The 21,190-nt window shown below is 38.4% G+C and overlaps 1 protein-coding gene across 1 annotated transcript in view; it reads right to left on the minus strand.

The window, feature by feature from the left end:
- Positions 1 to 21,190, minus strand: part of LOC580666 (28S ribosomal protein S11, mitochondrial) — a 43,775-nt gene that overhangs the window by 6,449 nt on the left and 16,136 nt on the right. The window contains exons 2-4 of the mRNA XM_030976671.1: positions 10,964 to 11,091; positions 6,399 to 6,424; positions 2,535 to 2,609 (exon numbers count right to left, since the gene is read on the minus strand). Coding sequence (XP_030832531.1) covers positions 2,535 to 2,609; positions 6,399 to 6,424; positions 10,964 to 11,087 — 225 coding nt within the window. The 5' untranslated portion in view covers positions 11,088 to 11,091. The remainder of the gene's footprint in view (positions 1 to 2,534; positions 2,610 to 6,398; positions 6,425 to 10,963; positions 11,092 to 21,190) is intronic.

A 21,190-nucleotide genomic window follows, 5' to 3' on the forward strand; every position in this document is an offset into this window, starting at 1 on the left:
CACATCTGTGGAATAATTGATGCATTCCGCAAATCTTATGCATGGTAATTGATCATTAATATCTCACAATTCTTCACTTCACTCCACTTTCATTGATAGCCTCTCTTCAAAAAAGGGAAATTTTTTCTTTCAAAATGTTTCTGATATCACCATCTGTTTCTATCCCACCCACTCTTACTCTTTTCCTCTTAATTAAGAGGAATTTACATAATAATAATAATAATATAACAAGAAATATCAATCGGGATCCCATGAAACTGCATTGCTCAATATATCGTATCTAGCCCATCGAAATATCGTACTAACACCACCCCCTTATACTTAATTTGAGTACACCCTTTAATGCTTTATCCCAATCTGTCCTAAAGTAAACAGGAAAAAAGCGTGTGCCAGTCATTGTTATTATCTATACAGCAGAAGGAGCAAAATCCCTAACAAAGAGATTTTCCGTCAATGTTTATGTCTTCGCAGCAGTGAAGCGATACTAAACTAGACCTGAATACCTAAAGCGGCCTTGGCCCAAATGACAATTTACCATGGATTATTAATAACACGGTGGACTAATTTAGTGAATAGCATGGTACCGGTATCCATATCTATGAGTCATAGTCAAATTTGGCAACAGCGAAGGGAGGAGGGAGGGAAGAAAAAAAGGAGGTCGGAGTGGTACAGGAGAGAAACGATACCTGATTTGGGGCGGGGGCGGGCGACAAAAAAAACGAGTGGGCGAGATCATGTGACCTCTGCCATTTGGGATGGGAGTATGAGACGGTGAAGCGGGTTTGCAGGCAAGTTAGCTGCAGCGTTAGGGTTTATAAACAATGCAGAATAGGTAATAATCCCAATGCAGTGAATCGTTCGCAATATCAGGGATTATTCTTCTTTTGAATGATTAACTGTGTCTTAGTATCAGAATACAACAAAAAGATGATTTGCAGGCTTGATGATTGCAAATGATCCCTACCTAATATTAAACCCTGAAATAGTTGGCCTACTTTAAGAGTAATAATGTCTGTTCATCTTACTACCATTTTTTTTTATTTAAGTTGGTAAATAGGAAGATAACAGCAGCAAACTTTATTTCTTCTTGGGCGAAATGAGAAGTGAACAATAATTCATATTTGTAGTTGTGATGATCCACACAAACAACTGCCCTAGTAAACTTTTGCACGATGGATTTCAATGTGACTGAGCCACTACAGGATATTTTTTGAACATGCAAACAACCAAGATCAAGTCTTTCCCCATCACTTGCGAATCTAACTATTACTGTACATGTACGGCTCTTGAATACAGTAAGGTAGAGATGGTTTAAAACGTGAGAATGCTCTCAATCTGTCGGCCAAGGTCCCCTAAATCTGTATCCAAGATGGCCGATTTGGACAGGGACCAAAACATTCATCAGAGCGCACTTCTCTTTTTCCCGAAGATGAAAAAGACCGATTGCACACCGTGACTCATGCTTGCTTGCTTTCAAAAATAGGCATCATCTGTGACAAATGGCGCAGATTCTCAAAAAAGGGAGGGAGAATCTTAGGGATGGAGGGGAAAATATGCGGCTTTGATGACTTGCATGCATGCCCGAGTCGGGTTGCCAATTAACAGAAGAAAAAAAATCAAAGGATAATGATGATGAGATATTACAGATATTGGTTATGACTTGAATGGTAATTGGTCATGTGATAACTTTCCTCAAACCATCTATTATATGAGACAATTTAGCACAAGAGGTCAGTTTCAATTTTTCCCTTACTTTATCAAAAATCTGTCTGATTCCATTTTGATTTAAAAAGTATTTCACATAGGGAAACTCAAATGCAGAGTTATCGAGAGATTGGTGTTCAATAGGTTCCAGGCAATTTTGGTTACTCGTAAGGTCAGAAACAAAAAATTAGGTTTCTCAATTTTCTTTTCAGTTCTTGGGCCAATAAAACATCAGAGGAATATAACAAGAGTTGTTTTCCTTTAAAAAGATTTTGCATTGGGCTTTCAGATCATATAGTCCCATCTGATTAGTCATGTTATGAAGGCTGATTTTAGCCTGATCAAAATTAGCAGTTATAAAAACTGGGGCTTATGGAATGGGTCTCATCTACATGTACTTCAAATACAATAAGAAGAACTTACAGAACCTTCATGTTTTGAAGATTTGTTGAGTTAAAGATAAAGCTGAGTTCTGGTAAAATGACTACCGTACATTATATGAAAAGATGCAGCCTAGAAGCAATTAGTATAAGAATCAGGGTGCTCTTTTAGGTTTTGGAATCATAAACATGATAACTAAATGATTCTGTCCACAAAAATGGGTTTATGGGACTACATACATGCATGCGCGTGAAAGTTTGGTCCAAACTTTCTATGCTATTTCTTGTTATTCTTTGTGTAGAATAGCATCCTCATCTGGGAACATACCTCGTGTAATATTCTTCTAAAATTAGTATTTACAGAGAATGAGAAAGCCAGAAATTATATTGTCATCTCTACCAGGACTCAACTTTCAATTTTCAAAGACAGGCACATGTTGTTGTACTTACTGTAGCAGCTGCAATAGCGGCTGTCTGAGCGGCAATGGCAGTCCCTTTCTTGGCATTCTTGAAGCCTTCTGTTCCCTGAAAGATATAAAAAGAAACATCCAAATATTTAGGATTCCATTATAGGATGTCATAAAACATCTGTACTTCCCCCAACATGAGGATATCTCAAGAATTAATTAATGACTTCCTGTGAAGAAAGAGAACTAAATGTTCACACATGAAATTACATTTTAATATCGATAATGATTGGATTCATGAAGAGCTTTTCCCAGATGATACAAATCACAGATTACTCACATTACCCAGCTTACAATAGATTGAAATGCATCAAAACAATGTCAAATCATGGCATTACCGCATCAAAACATATAGGACCCTCTATGTATCATGATCAGTTGCTAACAATCGCACAATGATTGCTGTATTAACAACACTATGACAATGCAATGTATCAATGGCAGATCTTCAAAATTGCCCTTATTAATTCATGCATATTGTATGCAAATTTAAGCAAATTTTCATGCACTTGGCCAAGAAGGTATTGCAAGCATTTTATCTCTCCCTCTTTAAAGATATTATTTCTTTGGCCACACTCCTGTTTGCTATTCAAACTGGGAAGAATGATTCCAGCTTGGAGAAGCTTTTCTTGGAGCCAAAGTAGTCTAGAATGTATAATATGCAAATGATTTCTAAGAGAAAAAGAGAATGAAGTAATGAAACAAATCAACATCTGCCCACTGTCCCCCCCCCCCCAACAGTATTCCTCTGCCTGAAGTTCATTCATTTTCTGTGGGGAGTTTCCCTTTGCTAATCGACATTCGTCCCCTGCCCTATCTTCACCCCCCCCCCCCCCCCTCCTCCCCGTCCCACAGCAGTCCACACTGTATGTTTTGGCCTGATCATTCAATTTCTGTGGGTGTTTCCCTTTGATAACTCATAAAACACATCCCCCTTCTGCCCATTGTGTATGTGCATTGCCAGTATTCAATAACTAGATGATTGTTATTGTTGCTGTATCTGGAAAGTCTCAGACAAGCTGTCATCTTTCCCCATGAGATTGACCTGATAGTTGCTATAAAGTTCAAATCCTATAAAAGAGTAAGACTTCATCATTTAGAAAAATTTGGTGGAATGATGGAATTCTGCCCATCTTTTGGGAATTCTTATAGAATTAAATTTCAAATTGATATTCACTATGTAAACATTATATCAGGCTTTACAAAAATAGGATGTGAAAACTAGGTCATGTCGCAGCCAGATGTAACAGAATGCTACATAATTATTAAACAATGATTGTGTACAGATGAAACAAAGTCAATCTGAAAACATATGAAGGCAAAGCTATATTTGTACAGGTGCACTAGGTGTTTATTCCAGAATGTATACATGTAGGCTATACAGAGTCATAACATCAAACGACCTTAAAGGTACAATTTTGCAAAAAGCGGGAATTGGAAAATTAGGGTACTGAATTACTTGATGGGAGAGAATTTGAAAAAAGAATGGGAAGAATTTAGCCAGTAGGCATATACTCAGAAAAGTGATACAACAAATGATGAGGTTAATTTTATGATACACCAAGTCCCGAGACAGACTATATTTGATCGGTTTGCAGGCAAAAAGTGTCGGTTGAATTATAGGCTCTGAATAATCTAGGCTCTAGACAAGTCCCTATATGCCTTAAGCTGGATTTAGGCTTCACTCAAGAAAACAAAGCGTAATGTTTACAATGTCAAATTAGAGGCTGGGCTGGCCGACTACTACTATTTTGATACAAACTTGCTCTAGCTGGCAAAGCTAGGGTAATTATGCATTAGAATCAGTCGGTTAATTAGCCTTCCTTGACCAAGTGGACATCTGGAGACGTTACCACTTATTGTCGTGGTGCGAGGGGGTCATTATCAATATACGCACTATACCTCTGGGACTAAGATAAGCTAACGAACATGTTGCTGTTTGCTCTCTTATGGTATTAGGCCAACAACAAAAGAGTCCTTGATTTAGCTCATGCTGCAATGATAATTATAAACCTTTAGGTCAGTTAGGAACCCCATGACTTTTATAAGCCGATCACCTGTCTGATTATGAAGATATTTATGATTGAAAATCGAAATAAAATTTTGCGGTTTTCATAACACTACAGTCTTTTGGAGAAAACGAGTATGGTAAAACCGGTCACTCAAAGGTTTTTACTTTTTTGAGGCACTTCTTGATCATTTTGAAGCGTAATTTTTTTGAGGGCTTCAAAATAACACCATATCACAGACACTGATAACACATCGGACCATGCATCTCAGATTTAACATTGTTAAACGATGCCTTTATAGTATTACAGTGCTTCTTATCCTGCACATCACACCCCAACTTCCCCTGAATTAAAACCCCAATTTTTTTTTTACGGCCACCCTAACTCCCATTATAAATTTCTGTAAAATTAGTACTGTTTATATTTTTTTAAACTTGTATTTGCCTATGTATTTGTAAAGTATTTGTTGGAATTAAAATAAACAAATTGAATTTAATTTAATATATAAAAGAGGCCTACATTGGGTAACAACATCAATGCACTTCAATTTTAACCAGTATGTAGCAGATTGTTGATGACTTTGGTGTACATGTTTCATAAAAACAGACTGCCATATGGTTGCGCTAATGATTCCACCACTTGCAAATGCTCGTCAAGCATCGGAAAACAGAGCGTGAAAAAAAAATTGGGGATACGTACACGAGCCTACCTATTCCGAGACAGCTGAGAATCTCCTAAACAACAGCCTACGAGGGCAATTGACTGATGTCATGGCATAAATATAATACCTCCCAACTGGAGCATATGCTGTTTGTATGGACGTAGGGAGAGGCTGTTTGCGTTGTTGTGCAAGAAATATCAACCTCATGCTTTATTCTTTTTTTGTTTTCCTACGGCTCATCCCGCCCACTCTCCTCATCTCAATACCTCCCTCTTTACCTCTTCCTCTCACACCGTCTCTCTCTCTCTCTCATTCACTCTCCCTCTAGATTCTCTTTCTCTCTCTCTCTCTCTCCACTGGAATCATAGTTTCTACACTGAGTTATTCTATCTACCGGTAAACTTTCCTCTCCCAAATTCTCTTCTTTCTACAGTTCAACATTTGTCTTTATTTCACCTCCTCTCTCTATTATTCATCACCCTCTGTGTCTCTTTCTCTCTCTCCCGCTTGCTTTCTTGCCAACCCAATCTCTTTCTCTCTTTCAATACCCCCCTAGAGAAAACGAATTCATTGACCCACTTCTGCGATCGCATCTCCTTGACAGAGCTAAATGAGGAGCTCCCGCATTTTATCCATATTTTGACCTATCTGGCGAAGCGTAGCACCATGAAAATCAAAATCGCTCGCCTGGAACGGGCTTTCCTCTTACGAAAAATAATAAATCATCTGCTGAAAGCCAGAAGGGCATTAGCTCATATCATATGATCATTATTTAAAGGGCAATCCAACCATTTTTATAATAATACATTTTTTTTATAATACGTTCATTTGTTCGAGGGAACAAAAATGAGGGAACAAAAATAAGAGGAACAGAATGAAAAAACTTAAAATAAATCAGAGCATTAAGAAGAGAATTATGAATGTTTGAAATATGGGATCACTGTTAGCTATCCAGATCTCAAATTGGCAATATAGTGGATTGTGACTACCGGTACGACTCTCCTTTTTGTTGTGTACAATAATATCATTCATTTTTGCGTTCCTCTGAAGTGCCTTTTCCTTCAGGGCACTTCTCAAAATGTTTTATATTTTGTGATTAATGATATTTGATTCCTTATTTTGTTTGTTCTACATTTATACCATTTTTTGTATGAGATCACACTGCAAAGATACTTACACATGACGTGCGAGCTACAGTTCTCCCTGCATGAACAAAAAAAAGGAAGAGAGAGAAAAATAATTATCAAAAGATATCAAGTCAAAGACATTGAGGAAGAACATAGACCTAAGTTATACACATAAATAAATGAAAGTAAGATTTGTACAATTTACTTATGAACTGGTAATAATTCACAATTCTGTATTTTTGGCACCGAAAGGTGGACCTGTGCATTATACGAGTAGCCACTATTATTATTATCATTAATATAAGGTCTGAAACAAAAGTCCCACATGAATAGAATAGCAAGTTTTTCATTTTTTCCATATTGACTATTGAGACAACATTCATAGTTTTCTCAAGAGCACAGCCCAGCAACTGTGCTCCAAATTCACTTAATAAAGAAAAAACAAAGCTTTGAAAAGAATAGGTAACTATAAATATTAATATGCTTATTTTAACAAAATCAAAATCAAATTGTATTCAACAAGTTAAGAAAATCTTAACGAAATAGATATATAGGAATGAGTGAGTACCTGCATGTTTCTACCCTTATTTGTAGACGTGAATGAAAGAGAGAAATAATGCAAATGGACTCCACATGTGCTTGTATTCAATAGGAAATTACTTCATTAACCTTTCCAGCCACCCACAAGGATAGAACGCAGTGCTTCTTAACGAGGTTGTTAACCATTCCCTATCCATCAATCATAAATATGAATTCAACAATCTAAATACATCCGACAACTGACAAGGCAGTTTCCTTCATGATTAAATGAAAATAAAATTGATTATACCCTGTGGTATTTTCAATTTTAGGAGGAGTAATCGCAGAATCCTTTCTAAAACCACCGAATAGAGAAAATAATTCATTCTGCAACCTAACAATGGTTTGCATTATTATTCCATTCAATTATGTTTCTATTGAATTTGATGAATAATTTTGGAGGCACCTTGCAAAGCATTGGTATAAGCAGTAGGCCCCATGTCTGTGCAATTATATGATAGAGTCATGTACAGCTCTTTTAAATATGAATCATATTAAATGAACATCTTGAAAGAAATACAAAAAGCTTGTCACAAGTGTATGAAAAAGTGGAATCAAGTTTTACAAAAGATAACTGGACATAATTTATGAGCTCTCTCGTCCTTATCATTTCCATATGGAAGAGTACCACATGATTTTTCTTGAAACGCTCTCATGCTTTAAAGTAAAATCAGAGTTTATTATTTGTACCAAATCATAAACATTTTTATTTTATCAAAGTGATCAGAAAACTGAGTCAATCTTGCTGAATATCAGACATCAGCACTGCACACAAATGGATATACACTGTACTGAACTGATCCACATTTCCATGTATGTGGCATAAAACGTGGTCCAAGTTTTAAATTACTTTGAGTTTTACTTGAAATATGAGGGCATTCCATAAGCAATACGTTTCACAAAACATTGCTACTAAACTATTCTTCCACTTAGTAATATATTACAAAAAAATGAGAAAGCTTACAAATTATTCCTTACAGGGACACCGGCAACCAAAAAATTACTTTTTTTTTTTACGAGGGCTCTTTTCAGATTTTCCCTTAAAAAAATAGCCCCCCTTAATTATTTTGCGGTGGCTATTTTGGAGCTCAGGGGGGCTTTTTTTTTAAGGTTGTATTTTTTTTAAACGCGGTTTTACCTAATTAAATTCCAAGCAAAGGCAAATATAGATACAATTGTAGCATACATATGTCATGTAGAGTATTGCAGACATTCAGATACCCATGATTTATTCTAACCCTGTAAACGATCATCGGATCGGCCGCCGATGAATGCATACCTACATTATAATTCAAGATGGCGGCCTGCATGTTTTGCCTCTGCTCTTAGACCAATATTATTAATTTCAAAGTCATGAAAAGGCACTAAATATCAACAAACATGGTCTACAACAACTCCAAATAACAAAATAATCCCAGCCATGAACTTTTTTTGAGCATTTGATAGCCAAAAACTTGAAAGTTTTCATCATTAAAAAAAAAAAAAAAATACCTACATTATAATCCAAGATGGCGGCCCGCATGTTTTGCCTCTGCTCTTAGATCAATATTATTAATTTCAAAGTCATGAAAAGGCACTAAATATCAACAAACATGGTCTACAACAACTCCAAATGACAAAATAATCCCAGCCATGAACTTTTTTGGAGCATTTGATAGCCAAAAACTTGAAAATTTTCTTCATTAAAAAAAAAAAAAAAAATAAAAAAATCGGCCGATTTTTTTTGTCGCTCTTCCGATCCGATACCGATCAAAGGTGCGAGGGTGTTGCTCCGATCTTCCGATCCGATCAGAGCCCCAACTTACAGGGTTAATTTATTCGCTTTGTGTTAAACGTGTGGCTTTATGATTTACATATACATGTAACTAAAACTTGTCAAAAGGAGTGTTTTGTTTAACTGTTCGTTTTTCATATCCTAAGAAAATATTATCACTGACACGCGGGCTAGGAATTAATTTTTTTATGGGGGCTACTTCCTTAAAGCCATATTGTAAGCTGTAACAATAAGTTGTGTTTTTCCTTAGCCATCATACTACTAGCAACCAAATTGGTAGGTAATATGTTATTTAGTCTTTTTTTCTGTCCCAAATTTAATTGTTATCATGGACAATGCAATCCCATTAAAAAAATGTAGACCAACTCCCTTTAAAATTGTGTTATTTAGACCATTTATAACCATTAAATGTGAGTAAATATTTTTAATGTTGTCCCACATACCGATGTAGGGTCTATTTGTTATGCCGAAACATGCAAAATCATGGCCTTATTTTTTTTTTTATAGACTCTAATTCTAAAGGCCAAGCCAAAGCTAGTTTCATTTCGTAGACAGAAATTGATGTCATCATCACTCATGACAATTGGCCTGGCATCGATCGTATAGACTATAAATAATTTAATTTAATTAAACAGTTGTAAGAAAGATTCTGAGGAGTAGGAACATCCTTTATATATTTATTTACGGTTTTTTTTATAACAAAATTCAATTTCTGTGTACGAAACTTGCTTTATACCGATTTTACAGGAAAAAATCCGGCATTGATTTTGCACGTTTCGTTATTACAAATATATCAGTATGTGGGACAACAGTAAAAATATACTCGCATTTAATGGTTTTAACTTATAAATAACACAATTTTAGACGGAATAACATTTTTTTTAATGGGATTGCATTGTCCATGATAAAAATTAGGGCCAGAAAAAAGACTAAATAAACATATTACGTACCAATTTGGTCGCTAGCAGTTGAGCTCTCGTCACTCGCAAATACTTATTTGCTTCATACAAGGAGCGTGCGGGCGCGCGCTGGAGCTGAGCTAGTACGTTTCTGTGTATTGTGAACGTGTGCGAACTGCCTATGCATTCATGCTGTGCACGAAACTACATCGGGGCCGGTGGCCTGTCCGGCCGCCGGGAGCTTAGGCGCAGGCAAGCGGATACCGCTGTAGATCTAGCTACAGTAGATACGACCGCCGATCCGCTGCAACTCACAAAACTTTTAAAATGTTGATGGAAGTTTCTAGTTTTGGAGTTGGTAGTTGGAACGGAGATTTCACTCAGACACATCAATAAATTGGTTTATTAATTCATAGGGAATATCAATTTATGGCGGGGGCGATTTTTCAAGATATATTGATTTTTTTTCGCCCTCGTCTTGATTTTTACCGTGGCGATTTCAGAGGTTTAGGGGGCGAATCGCCCGTCGCCACCGTGTATTTTTTTCGTTGGACACCAGTAGGTTTCACCCAATGAGCCTAAAAAGAGACCCCAACATGGCAGAGTCCCATATGGTGCTGTACAATTGGCCATTTTCGAAGTGTAACAAAATTTAACACATACGTCTTGGTGAAGTGCCTGAATACAAATGATTCTATTCACATGTTACAAATAAATGTATATCAATAGTCAGAATGTGAATTGCATATATATATATTACATGTTTTTTTGAAGGGCAAGCTGTATTATTTGTCCTACCTAGCAACAAAATAATGTAATCAATTTGCATTCTGATCACTGGGATACAATTATTTGTAACAGATGGATACAATAATTTCTATTGAGGCACTTCACAAAGACACATACTGTATGCATTAAATCGTCGCTGTTTTCACGAAGTGACGGTAGTGAAAAAAAATTGCATTCACTTTGCGTTACGATTTTCCTCACTACCGTCACTTCGTGAAAACAAGGACGAAATGTAGTTACATTACACATTTTTTGTTTGTAGTTTGAAGCCTGTAAAAGCCTGAAAACAGGGTTGCAAGTTTTCATCTCTTCCACAACTAAACCTTTAGGCTGGTGTTACGAACCTTACATATAGTCATGTATGTTAATGTTAATTATGTGCATGAGCAGAGGAATGGCTTCAAATGGGGTGATTTTTTCATTAAAACTATTTTTTTTGTTTTTTGGTATTAATTCTGTTGCTACTGTTTTGTTGTGAAGTGCAGAAAGATATAATTGTATAATTTATTGTCACCTTTTTGTGACACTGGTAAAATTGAAATACCGGTAGGGTATTTGTTGCAGCCACTCTTACCTGTATGTTCAGCAACTGAAACATGTGTGTTGTTGTAGGTTGCCTTGATGTTGACGATGGGTAGTTGGTCATACGGTATACCATTAAAGATCAGCGATTCGGTGCTAGATGGGGCAATGAACATGTTGCTGCAATAGGGAAGAGAAAAAAAGAATGCAACAATTAATTAACTATTACACATGTTCTACACAGAAAATATCTAGTTTATTATTAAAGGAAAAGTAATATGAAACCTGATTGTCTTTACAGTTTTGGTCTTTAAGTGCAGGATATTTTCTTCTCTCACTCCATTATGCCCAAGAGGAGTATGAACTTGTGAATCAATTATACACAAGTACAATCACTGAATACAATTTATTAAAGAAGTAAAAATGTGAAACCTTCAATGCTTCATTGCTTTCCCCATCATTTCACGCACATAACTTTTTTCTATTCAGTTGTTATTCCATGCGGCAAAATAAACATGTATGGGCCCCCACAAATCCAAATACGGCAATAGTCACACCAAAATAGATGAAAAGAAGAGAGGAAACGATGTATAAAAATAACAATTGTTAATACACGATTCACACACCCACTGAAAGACTTAACTTCACACAATTCTATTTCTTTCCGCTAATAACAATAGACAGGCATTTTCACCAAATATCTTCTCCTAATACAAGTACACTGTGTAAACATTATCGGTGCTTGGCCTGCACGTGCACAAATCTCCTATTGATTGGATATATCTGGGTTAGGTTTGTATTGGCGGCAATTTTTCTTTTCCTTTCCTTTCATTCACATCTTTGGGGTGACCTTCGGAGAAAATTAGGTCAGTGTGCAGAGAGGAAGAGAGAGAGGGGAAGAGAGAGAGAGAGAGAGGAAGTGGGAGTGGGACGTGTGCAAATGAAGCAGTCAAAGTGCCTAAAATGCAAATTGTATACAAATTCTGACTTTAGCGAGAAGTGATTTTGAAAAATATATAATGCAAAAGAACGATAAAAACAGTCCTGAGACTGATAGTACTCCGAAAGTCAGAATTAATGTTAGCATGCCTACTGCAATACCACTGGCAGTAAACATATCAGAAAATGAACAGAACAAGGCAAGTTCTTTCTTTCTGCAACGGATCCCAAAGCCGACAAAATGGCCGCCTTAATGGTGTGTGCGTTTTGTCCTCGCTCCCGCATTTCCAGACCCAAAATAACTGGCGCTTTGCCCAACTCCGTCATCGAGAGATACTTACAATGGCATGCATTATCATTTGATAGTTTCGAATGCCCAGACCAAGCGTCCACAGAGGCGCATCTATACATGGGAGTAAGTTTGGCAGGCGTCCAAAGATTGGTCCAGTTCGCAACATGGCAGAACTGCAAGTCTAACTGCATGACCGCCCTACATATTCCTCCTCAGCAAGTGGCCATAGTCAGCCCTAGTATAGGCTTCACGAATGTAGGTATTTTCAAGGCAGGATGCAAGAAACAATAACATGCAGAAAGAACTGCATACAGTGGCATACTCAGGGGTGAGGGGCACAGGGACCATGCCCCTTCCCCTCCATGCATGCAAAACCATATATGGTATACCCAAGTACCATGAAAGAAATGTGCCCTTATTGTGCCCTTATTGTGCCCTAATTGTGCCCCCCCCCCCCCCACCAGCAAGAAAGAAAAAAATATGTGCTCCCAGCAGCATTCATGTATCTAGACAACAAAATTCATATGGAACATATATTTTAAAGCATTGCCACATATTTTTAAGACTTGTATTGCAGAATTCAATCTCCTACATATGTATGAATATCAAAACTTTGAATGTCTCGCAGAGTCGACATACTGAAATGCTATCATTTGAGTGGGCAAAATGCTTACTAAAGTCTAAAGAACGAGTATTGTAATACATTACATGTAATGGCAAAGATGGATTGGATACTAGAGCACCTCTTTTAGAAACATAATCCTAACATGTGTGGGTGTCAAGCATTTCAGCCCACATGGTGCAATCACTAAGACATAATGGTAAAGCTTTAAATTACAAAGTTCAAACAGCATCATTTACAAAAGTGACAAATAGCCTATATTTAGCTATTTGCTCACTAACCGAGGCTACTAGAACTATGAGGCAATACAAGACCTGACTCCTTTTGTATCAAATGCTGGTGGTTTTGTATTACCTTTTCTTCCTGTTTACCATCAACATTTATTCTCTTCTAAAACCCATTTAGATCTCTTTTTTCATTGCACCTTAAAAGAAATGCAAACAACTTAGTGCAAAAATAAGTAAGGGGCTCTATCACTCACATTTTACTTCAACTGAAATTTCAATTTGCATCACTTCATCAATCTGACCATTAACACAAGACATCAAACTCCGCTTCTGCAAAGTATAGCTTTAATTTATCAAATATTAAGCTCTGTGATTTTCGTATATCCTTTCGAATGAAACCTCGACACTTCATCAAAGATAATGATGGATTGGTTGAGAGAGGATAAAATCAAACGATCTGGCTACAAAGCTGCACGCTCGAGTGCTTTCATCATATTACGTTTCCCTCCATCTTTCTTCAGCAGCGCTCCTTCCGCGTGATTATTCGAGTGTAAAATTAAAAACGCAATCTTCCATGCGACTATAATGAGAGGGCAGCCTTCATTTTATCTCCCATAATTCACTCTCCTTCCGGATTCATCACTCACCGTAAATCTCTTGATATTAGTAATTTGATTTTCGTTAAAACACAGCACATGGGAATGGGATCTTCCAAAGCTACCCAAGAAAAACTGCACTAATGGATGGCTTTCACAAGCTGTCTGTTACTTTTGTTTTGAAAATGCAAATTCTCACTCTCCCTTGCTTACGTATATTGTATGCCTTCCAAACCCCTATTATATTGCTTGCATTGTGGAAAGTGAATAAGTCTTGTGCTGGTTATATGTAAAACACTGCCATAGACACTACGATCTACCTTAGATGTAGACTTAGTGATGATGTCATAATGACTTTGTAAATTACAATGTGAAACAGGCACTGTAATTGGATGAATATTGCAGTAACATCTTTCAAATGAATAGAATTTTGATTAAAATTGAGAGTTGAGATCAAATGAATAGCATTTCTGATGTGATGTTGTAACACCCCCTTCTCTATATAGATACATTTCTAGATGAAAGCAACAAAAAAAATGGAGATTTCTTGATGCAGAAAAAAACCATGTAAGCATTGGTTTACTAAAGTGACTAGACAGAGAAAATAAAACAGTTTCCAAATTAAACCTTTTAAACATAAACTTCCTTTTTCTTTTAAAAATAAATATCAAATACTCAAGATTATAAATGAATTATGCCATTATCCCTAACTTCCCTGTGGAAATCATATATCTCTTAGAATAAATTAATGTATTATTACTAAAAACAATACCAAAAAGTATCTCTTTGATAATACTAAAGGCACTTTACATGCATTTTTTTCTACAAGGTTATGAAAAAATATTGACTATTCGACTTCGAACAATTTCCAAGTATAAGAGTTTATTTTGGCCTGATCAAGATACAAGAACACATTTACTAATTACCATATTTACTGCAATCATCTTTCTAAGATTAGAAACAAATCACTCTTTTAGTATCACTCTACCCCATTTAATACGACCATTTCAATCACATCCTACCAACTTTCCATAAATAGAAAAGAGCAAGTGACAATTCTGAGAAAATGCAACTGCACAACAGTTGCCTGTATATGCTTGGATATTATGACAAGAAAACAACACAGCCAGGCTGCAGTGCAATTAAACGCATCTTGCCGTTCCCAGATGGTGCGTTGTACCTTAGCCAAACAAGAACCAATGACGGTGTATATCCGGAGTACGTGGGTGTCATTGAACTGAGTTGCCGCTCACGCATGCCAGTAAAATGTCAACGCAGGCGAAGCGACAACTGCCTCGTATACAGAGAGAGAGAGAGGTGATATTGTGTTGAAGGTAAGATGGAGAATCGATGGAAGCGACAATGACAAGGTTAAACGGAAGAAGAGCTTTCAAAATGAACATTTTGAATGATAGAGGGAGAGGAGAGGGAGAGGGAGAGTGAAGAGAGATGAAGGAAAGACTGAAAGAGAGAGAGAGAGAGAGAGAGAGAGAGAGAGGGGGGGGGGGGTAGAGAAAGAAAAAAAAAGGAAGGAGAAAAGGACATGGTAGAAAGAAAAAGGAGAAAGATAAACAGAGAAGGAAGGGGAGAGAGAGAAGGAAAGGGGAGAGAGAGAGAGGGAGAGATAGAGAGAACAGAAGTGGGGTAGGAGGGAAAAAAGAAAGATTGGATAGGTTGGACGGCCGGAGAAGGATATTGTAGGGAAGTCAACAAACTTTCCAGACTATTGACTACACATGTTAAATATCAACTGTACTGTCGTTGTTTCTAATGATGCACAGCCATAGTCACTCTAAGTCTGATATACCGTAATGTCAACTTTAGTTACCCAAGCTTTCCTTGTCCGACAAACCAAAATCAGGTCTGTGATTGCAGACTATACCCGATACCGTATATAATAACATAGATGCTCACGGAGCAGCTTGGCATTGCCTGCCTCGTATTGCTTTCATGTTCCACATGGCCTTTAAGTTCAAGCACAGCTGCCTTCCACAATCCTATGTGTGTGTAACTGTATCTTTCCGCTTGGGAAGTGCGCAAAACTACACAACGAAGGCAGGCTATAAACGTTGTGGGTCGAGTTCAGCAACGTGGCCTACATTCCTAGTGCCCATACAATATGCACTTGAGCCTTCCTATAGCATAGAGAGACAACCCGTAGTAGTACTTAAAGCAAAACAGTTTTCAAGGAGAGAAATTCTCAAGACTCTACATGAAACTTGAAGACAAAAAACAAGCATTGAAAGGAATATCATGTAGAACAGTTAAAGCCCTGAAGGTAAGACTCCTCACATCGAGAGTTGCCCAAGAATATTAAATTTCTTTTGAAGGTAGGAGTCTATCAAGACTTTTTGAAAGCCTTAAAGTAAACAACAGAATCGACACAATCACTGATTAACTTTTGAAAAGACACACCAAGATTATCTGAAAATGTGTTTTTCATAAGTTACATTTTTTTTTATTCTGTTGGGATTTAAAAAAAAATCATAACCATAGAAGAAATCCATATCAAATTTTAATAACCCACTGACTACTGAATTCTTAGATTGCCATAGGGTTAACATAGGGGTCATTCGGTTCCAGGAGACAATGGGGTTATACGATAGTAAACAAAAAGCTATAGTAGAAAGAAAGATGGCCCCATACACACACACACAGATGTTGATGAGTGGGACAAGGGCTAAGTCATGTAGTAGAAGGCCTACCGGTATACAGTATACACCTGGATGATAATGAGCCAACCTGAACTTGCCTGCTTCGCATCCAGCGAGCAAGGGGAGAGACATTATCATTTTGTTTGGGGGATGACATATGGAGCGGCATTCTCCACATGACATCAAGGATTATCCTAGCAGCTAGCCAACCACGCCAGGAATGTTGTTATGCCATAACGTCAATGGACAGACGCAGGCGGGGGAAGGAGGAAGGAAGGAGGCCGGGTATAATGGCCGAAAGCGTCTTCCCATCTTCCTAATCGTCTTGTCCAAATATTTGTGAGATTAAAAGGCAAGGCGGATGTTTTTAATCCCACAAAGAATAAGCTGAAATAATATTGGAGTATGCTACACACACACTTCATAAAACCTTCAAATTTCTAAATTGAGATAGCAATTCACTTATACATGTACACTTATGAAAAATGTAGGCCTATTCTGAAATTAAATATATTTGCACAAGTGTTGTATACCGGTATATGCAAAATAAATAGTAATACTGAGGGGGAGAAAACATGATTTCAGATCAGCATGATCACAGTAGTTATAAAAAGGGGAAAAGAGGGAGGGGGCTGCATTGTGACATGGCAGCTTGAAGAATTTTTTTTTTTTTTTAAAGTTGAGGGGAACAAAATATGAACAAAGTTTGTCCTGATTCGTTGAAAGAGGTTTGGGAGGGGGAGGGGAGTTGGGAGGGGGGGGGGGGGTAGTCAGACCAAAAGAGCCGACTGAAAGACTGAGATTAATAAACAGAGAAAGAAATAAAGAAAAGGAAACGGAGTGTGAATTGCATGAAATGTGGATACATATTGGATACCAATCCATCCTGAATCTTACCACAGGCACAGTGAGCACTACCGTTACCAGAGGGACACATGGGAAAGCGTGGGAGGTCATGAATGTACCTCGCTTTCTCACCACTCCAGTACACTCCTCACGTGCTCATGGCCATCACTGGGATTGGTATGGCATGCTTCCATGCTCTCCAAAGAAATACTCCCACATCCATTCAGAAAATGCTGGGACTTCTGTATGAGTATGAGTATGACAAGGCACTGGAGCAACTCACGCCCAAATTCTACAACCAGGGATGTGAGAGGGTCAAGACTGCACCCCTTTTTCCCCACAGTGTGCTTCCAAGTTCTCACAACGTGGCCAGCAGGTGCTCCCCTCTCGGCTCTGTATACCGCCATGCCTCCACACTGAAGAAGAAATACTCCCCCCTTTCATTCAGAACATGCTAGAACCACTGTAAGTCCATGCACAGGAGCAAGAAATCTGCTTAACTCCAAGGCAATTACCAATAGTAATACCATTACCAGAGTTGTGAGGGGTGCATGATTGCACCCCTTCCCTCAACCTGCTCCTCATGTCGCCAAAGCTTACCTATGGGCCTATTGGCAATACCATGCTTCCATCCACATTGCGCTCAGCTCAAGATCTTCTACTCCCACATGGCCACATCCACAACCAGTTTAGAACATGCTCCTCATCCAAGCAAAAAGAGTGATGTTATCCAATGTAAAAGCATCCCCCGCATCTTCAATCTTGCCAGAACACTAGTCCACCTGCACATGATGATGATGATGATGATGATCGCTGAAGTAAAAAGGGATGCCTTCTTTTACAAACTTTCTCAAAGGATGATTGTGAACTCCTGGTTGTCCACTCGCAAGCAGAGCACACCGACACACTGCCTTCTGCGTGGCTGCACACTGGGAGGTAGAGCAGGCAAGCAAGCAAGGCTAAATGCATACACACATACACACACACACACCAGAGCACTGTATGTGACCACCCACCCACGCATGCATACTGCAGAGGTGCAGAGCTAACGCTTTGCCCATTCACTGCTCACCGAGGACTTTTTGAATCATAATAAAAACACCCGTTATCAGAGTATGTGGAGAGAGAGCGACATAGAGATAGAGAGAGAGAGAGAGAGAGAGAGGGAGAGCATTAGAGGGAACAATCTTCAGAGCGGAACTAGCAAAGCCAAGGTTAGATTTCGCAGTTCGATGACCCCCTGATGCATGAGGTGTATCCTGTAGTGTACTCCATCAGAAACAAGTAAACGGGCGGCAAAAGAGATGAAAGGAGGGGGGGAAATGGTCCCTAGATTCTCTGTTCTCTCTATTCCAAACTTGACCCTGATACTGTTCACCCATGCCCCCAAATGGTGGGCCTCATATGGAATGTACTAGTTAGCATTATCATCTACAGGAATGAGGTAGCCTGGCTTTTCTTAATATAAATTCCTTCTAAACCCCCTCGAGTCTAAAAAACAGTGACACTTTAGTTTAGACTTCTCTCTCTTGTCCATCATGTGTAAGAGAAATGAAAGCAGAGAGAAAGAGAGAGGAAGGGAAGGAGATGGAGATAAAGAGAGAGAAAAAGGGGGGGGTGGTGAGAAAACATAGTGTATACTGTACAGGCTCAATTCAATCTTTTAATCAGAAGATAGGAAAAACTTTATCTGCTCGAAGAGTCGGACAGGGCAAAATGATGGGGAAAGGACTGAGAGAAGGACAACTTGATGAATAGTAAGTAACAAACGAAGGTAGGATTTGCCTTTAATGAGGCAGGAATATGAGAAAGAGAAAAAAAGAAGAAGAGGAAGAGATTGAAAGAGGGAAAGAGTAAGACTGGAGAGAAATAGAGAGTAAGAGAGACAGAGAGAGAGATGAAGAGAGAGGGACAGAGGGACAGAAAGAAAGAGAGCAAGAGAGAGAGAGAGAGAGAGAGAGAGAGAGAGAGAGAGAAAGAGAGAGAGAGAGAGGGGGAGAGGGAGAGAGAGGGGGGGGGGGGGGCAAGAGAGAAAGTGAGAGAGAAGGAACGGCAAATGATGGAAATAGGCCTAGAAAGTAATGACATAATGGACCTACGGGGGTAGATTTCATGCAAGATAGCATGCACATCTCTGAAGTTCAAAAGAAATGGGGAAAGACAACCGATTACAAATTACCTCAACAGAAATATGGATTGTGGAAATGACTTATCAGTTGCATTTACGAGAACAATACACCCGGAAGGGAGCAGGGGGAAGGGGTTAGAAGATGAATTGATTGAGGGGCGGAAGAGAGCCCTATTCCCAAACCAAGTATGGTTTCCTGCTTGCTAATGCGTTCTGCCAAACTTGATGAAAAACGTCAAGGCTACCCCTGGCAGAGAGGCTGGGGGCAGGCCAACGTTTTTAAAGGGAAACCCTCATTCTGTTCAATAATAAAATGATGTTAAAAGAATCAACAGAAATTGGATAGATTCTGCAAGGCTCGCCACTAGTAGGCACCTGAGACACATATGCTTAAAAAACAAACTTTTAGGTTGTTACTTTAGGGCTCACTCACCTCACTGTATGCAGAATATTAAAAGTTCAACTCGGTTCCCCTCTATAAAAACTTAGTTTGGAGCCCTGGGCCCCGTCTTACAAAGAGCTGATATCAATCGCAGCTTATTTGCGATTGATATCATTCGCAACTATGTACATAAGAGATAGGAGACTGCAAACTTGCGATTGATTGGAGAACTTACGATTGATTTGGATCAATCGCAATTCTTTGTAAGATGGGGCCCTGGTTTCTGTTTAAGATATTTCTTTAATTTATTATTAAGTTAGCAAATATAAATGAATGAATGAACGAATAATTGAATAGGCTCATATGTAAAATAAGACTTGGTCTTGGTGTGTAACCGGTAACTTCTTGGTTTAAACTAGGCTGTGGAAAATACCACCAGTACCTGGTCATGTACATGTACATGCTGTGCTCTCTCTCTCTCTCTCTCAAGGTAGAGCCTTGATCAGATGTGATGCGGTAAACCATGGTCGTTTAATTAATGATGTTCATGTAAGTGTAAAATGCTTCTCATTTAAAGAGAAGGTTGAGTTCTGGGAAGAGGTGAAAAATAATTTGTGAGCGTTACTCATTCTTATTATGCAAGTGTGGAAGAACATCAGATAAGACATGTTCCCTGAAAAGCATGGCTCTTCAAATGCCTTCATATTCTAAATATGCATGTAACATCGTAAAAATCTGGGGCCGGCTTTTTACGCCACGTGTTCGTGTAGTCCCATATACATCTTTCTGTGTACAGTGTTTGTAACTTTACCAAGACTTGGCCAAATTTCTTATCATTTTGATGATTCCAGAACCTTGCAATACACACAAATTCTTATATGCTAGATGATCAACCTTTTCTGGTCGGTTCCACACCGTTTCTTTCACAATGCAATCGCATGACCAGAACTCAACTTTATCTTTAAGTATCTTATAACATAGAGCTTAGTGACCATTGTTGCATGCAGTTTCCTTTCATTTACACGTCTCACCATTACTCATCCTTCGCACAGAAATTCAAGTTTACTCGGGCAGCGGAAAGTCGGGCGATTTTGCAATGTCAAGTGCAACACAAGGATATGTTAAATGCGGAAATGGTTTCTGCTCTATCTAGAGTTTAGACAAGTCCCTTTCCTTCCTCCGCTCCCCACCCTTTCATAGTTCAAAACAAAAGTCTGAGAGAGGAGAGAGAGAGTGAGAGAGGGAGAGAGAGAGAGAGGGAGAGATATAGAGATAAAGCAAGCAATAAAGAGTTCAATAACACTTGAAGAGTACATTCATACATCCGTACATGTACTACGAGGTAGGTCCACGTTCATATCGTCCTTGTTTTCACGAAGTGACGGTAGTGAGGAAAATCGTAACGCAAAGTGAATGCAATTTTTTTTCACTACCGTCACTTCGTGAAAACAGCGACGATATGACACCCACTTCATGAACTACTCACACTACAAAGGATTTTCTGCTGCTAGCCAGAAAGACAGTAACACTATGTCAAAATATATGTATCAATGCCCTTCTCGCTCTCATCCGATGATCTGGTTGTCATGTTGA

Source organism: Strongylocentrotus purpuratus, unplaced genomic scaffold, assembly GCF_000002235.5.
Source record: "Strongylocentrotus purpuratus isolate Spur 01 unplaced genomic scaffold, Spur_5.0 spur5_scaffold_9, whole genome shotgun sequence".
Lineage (NCBI taxonomy): Eukaryota > Metazoa > Echinodermata > Echinoidea > Camarodonta > Strongylocentrotidae > Strongylocentrotus > Strongylocentrotus purpuratus.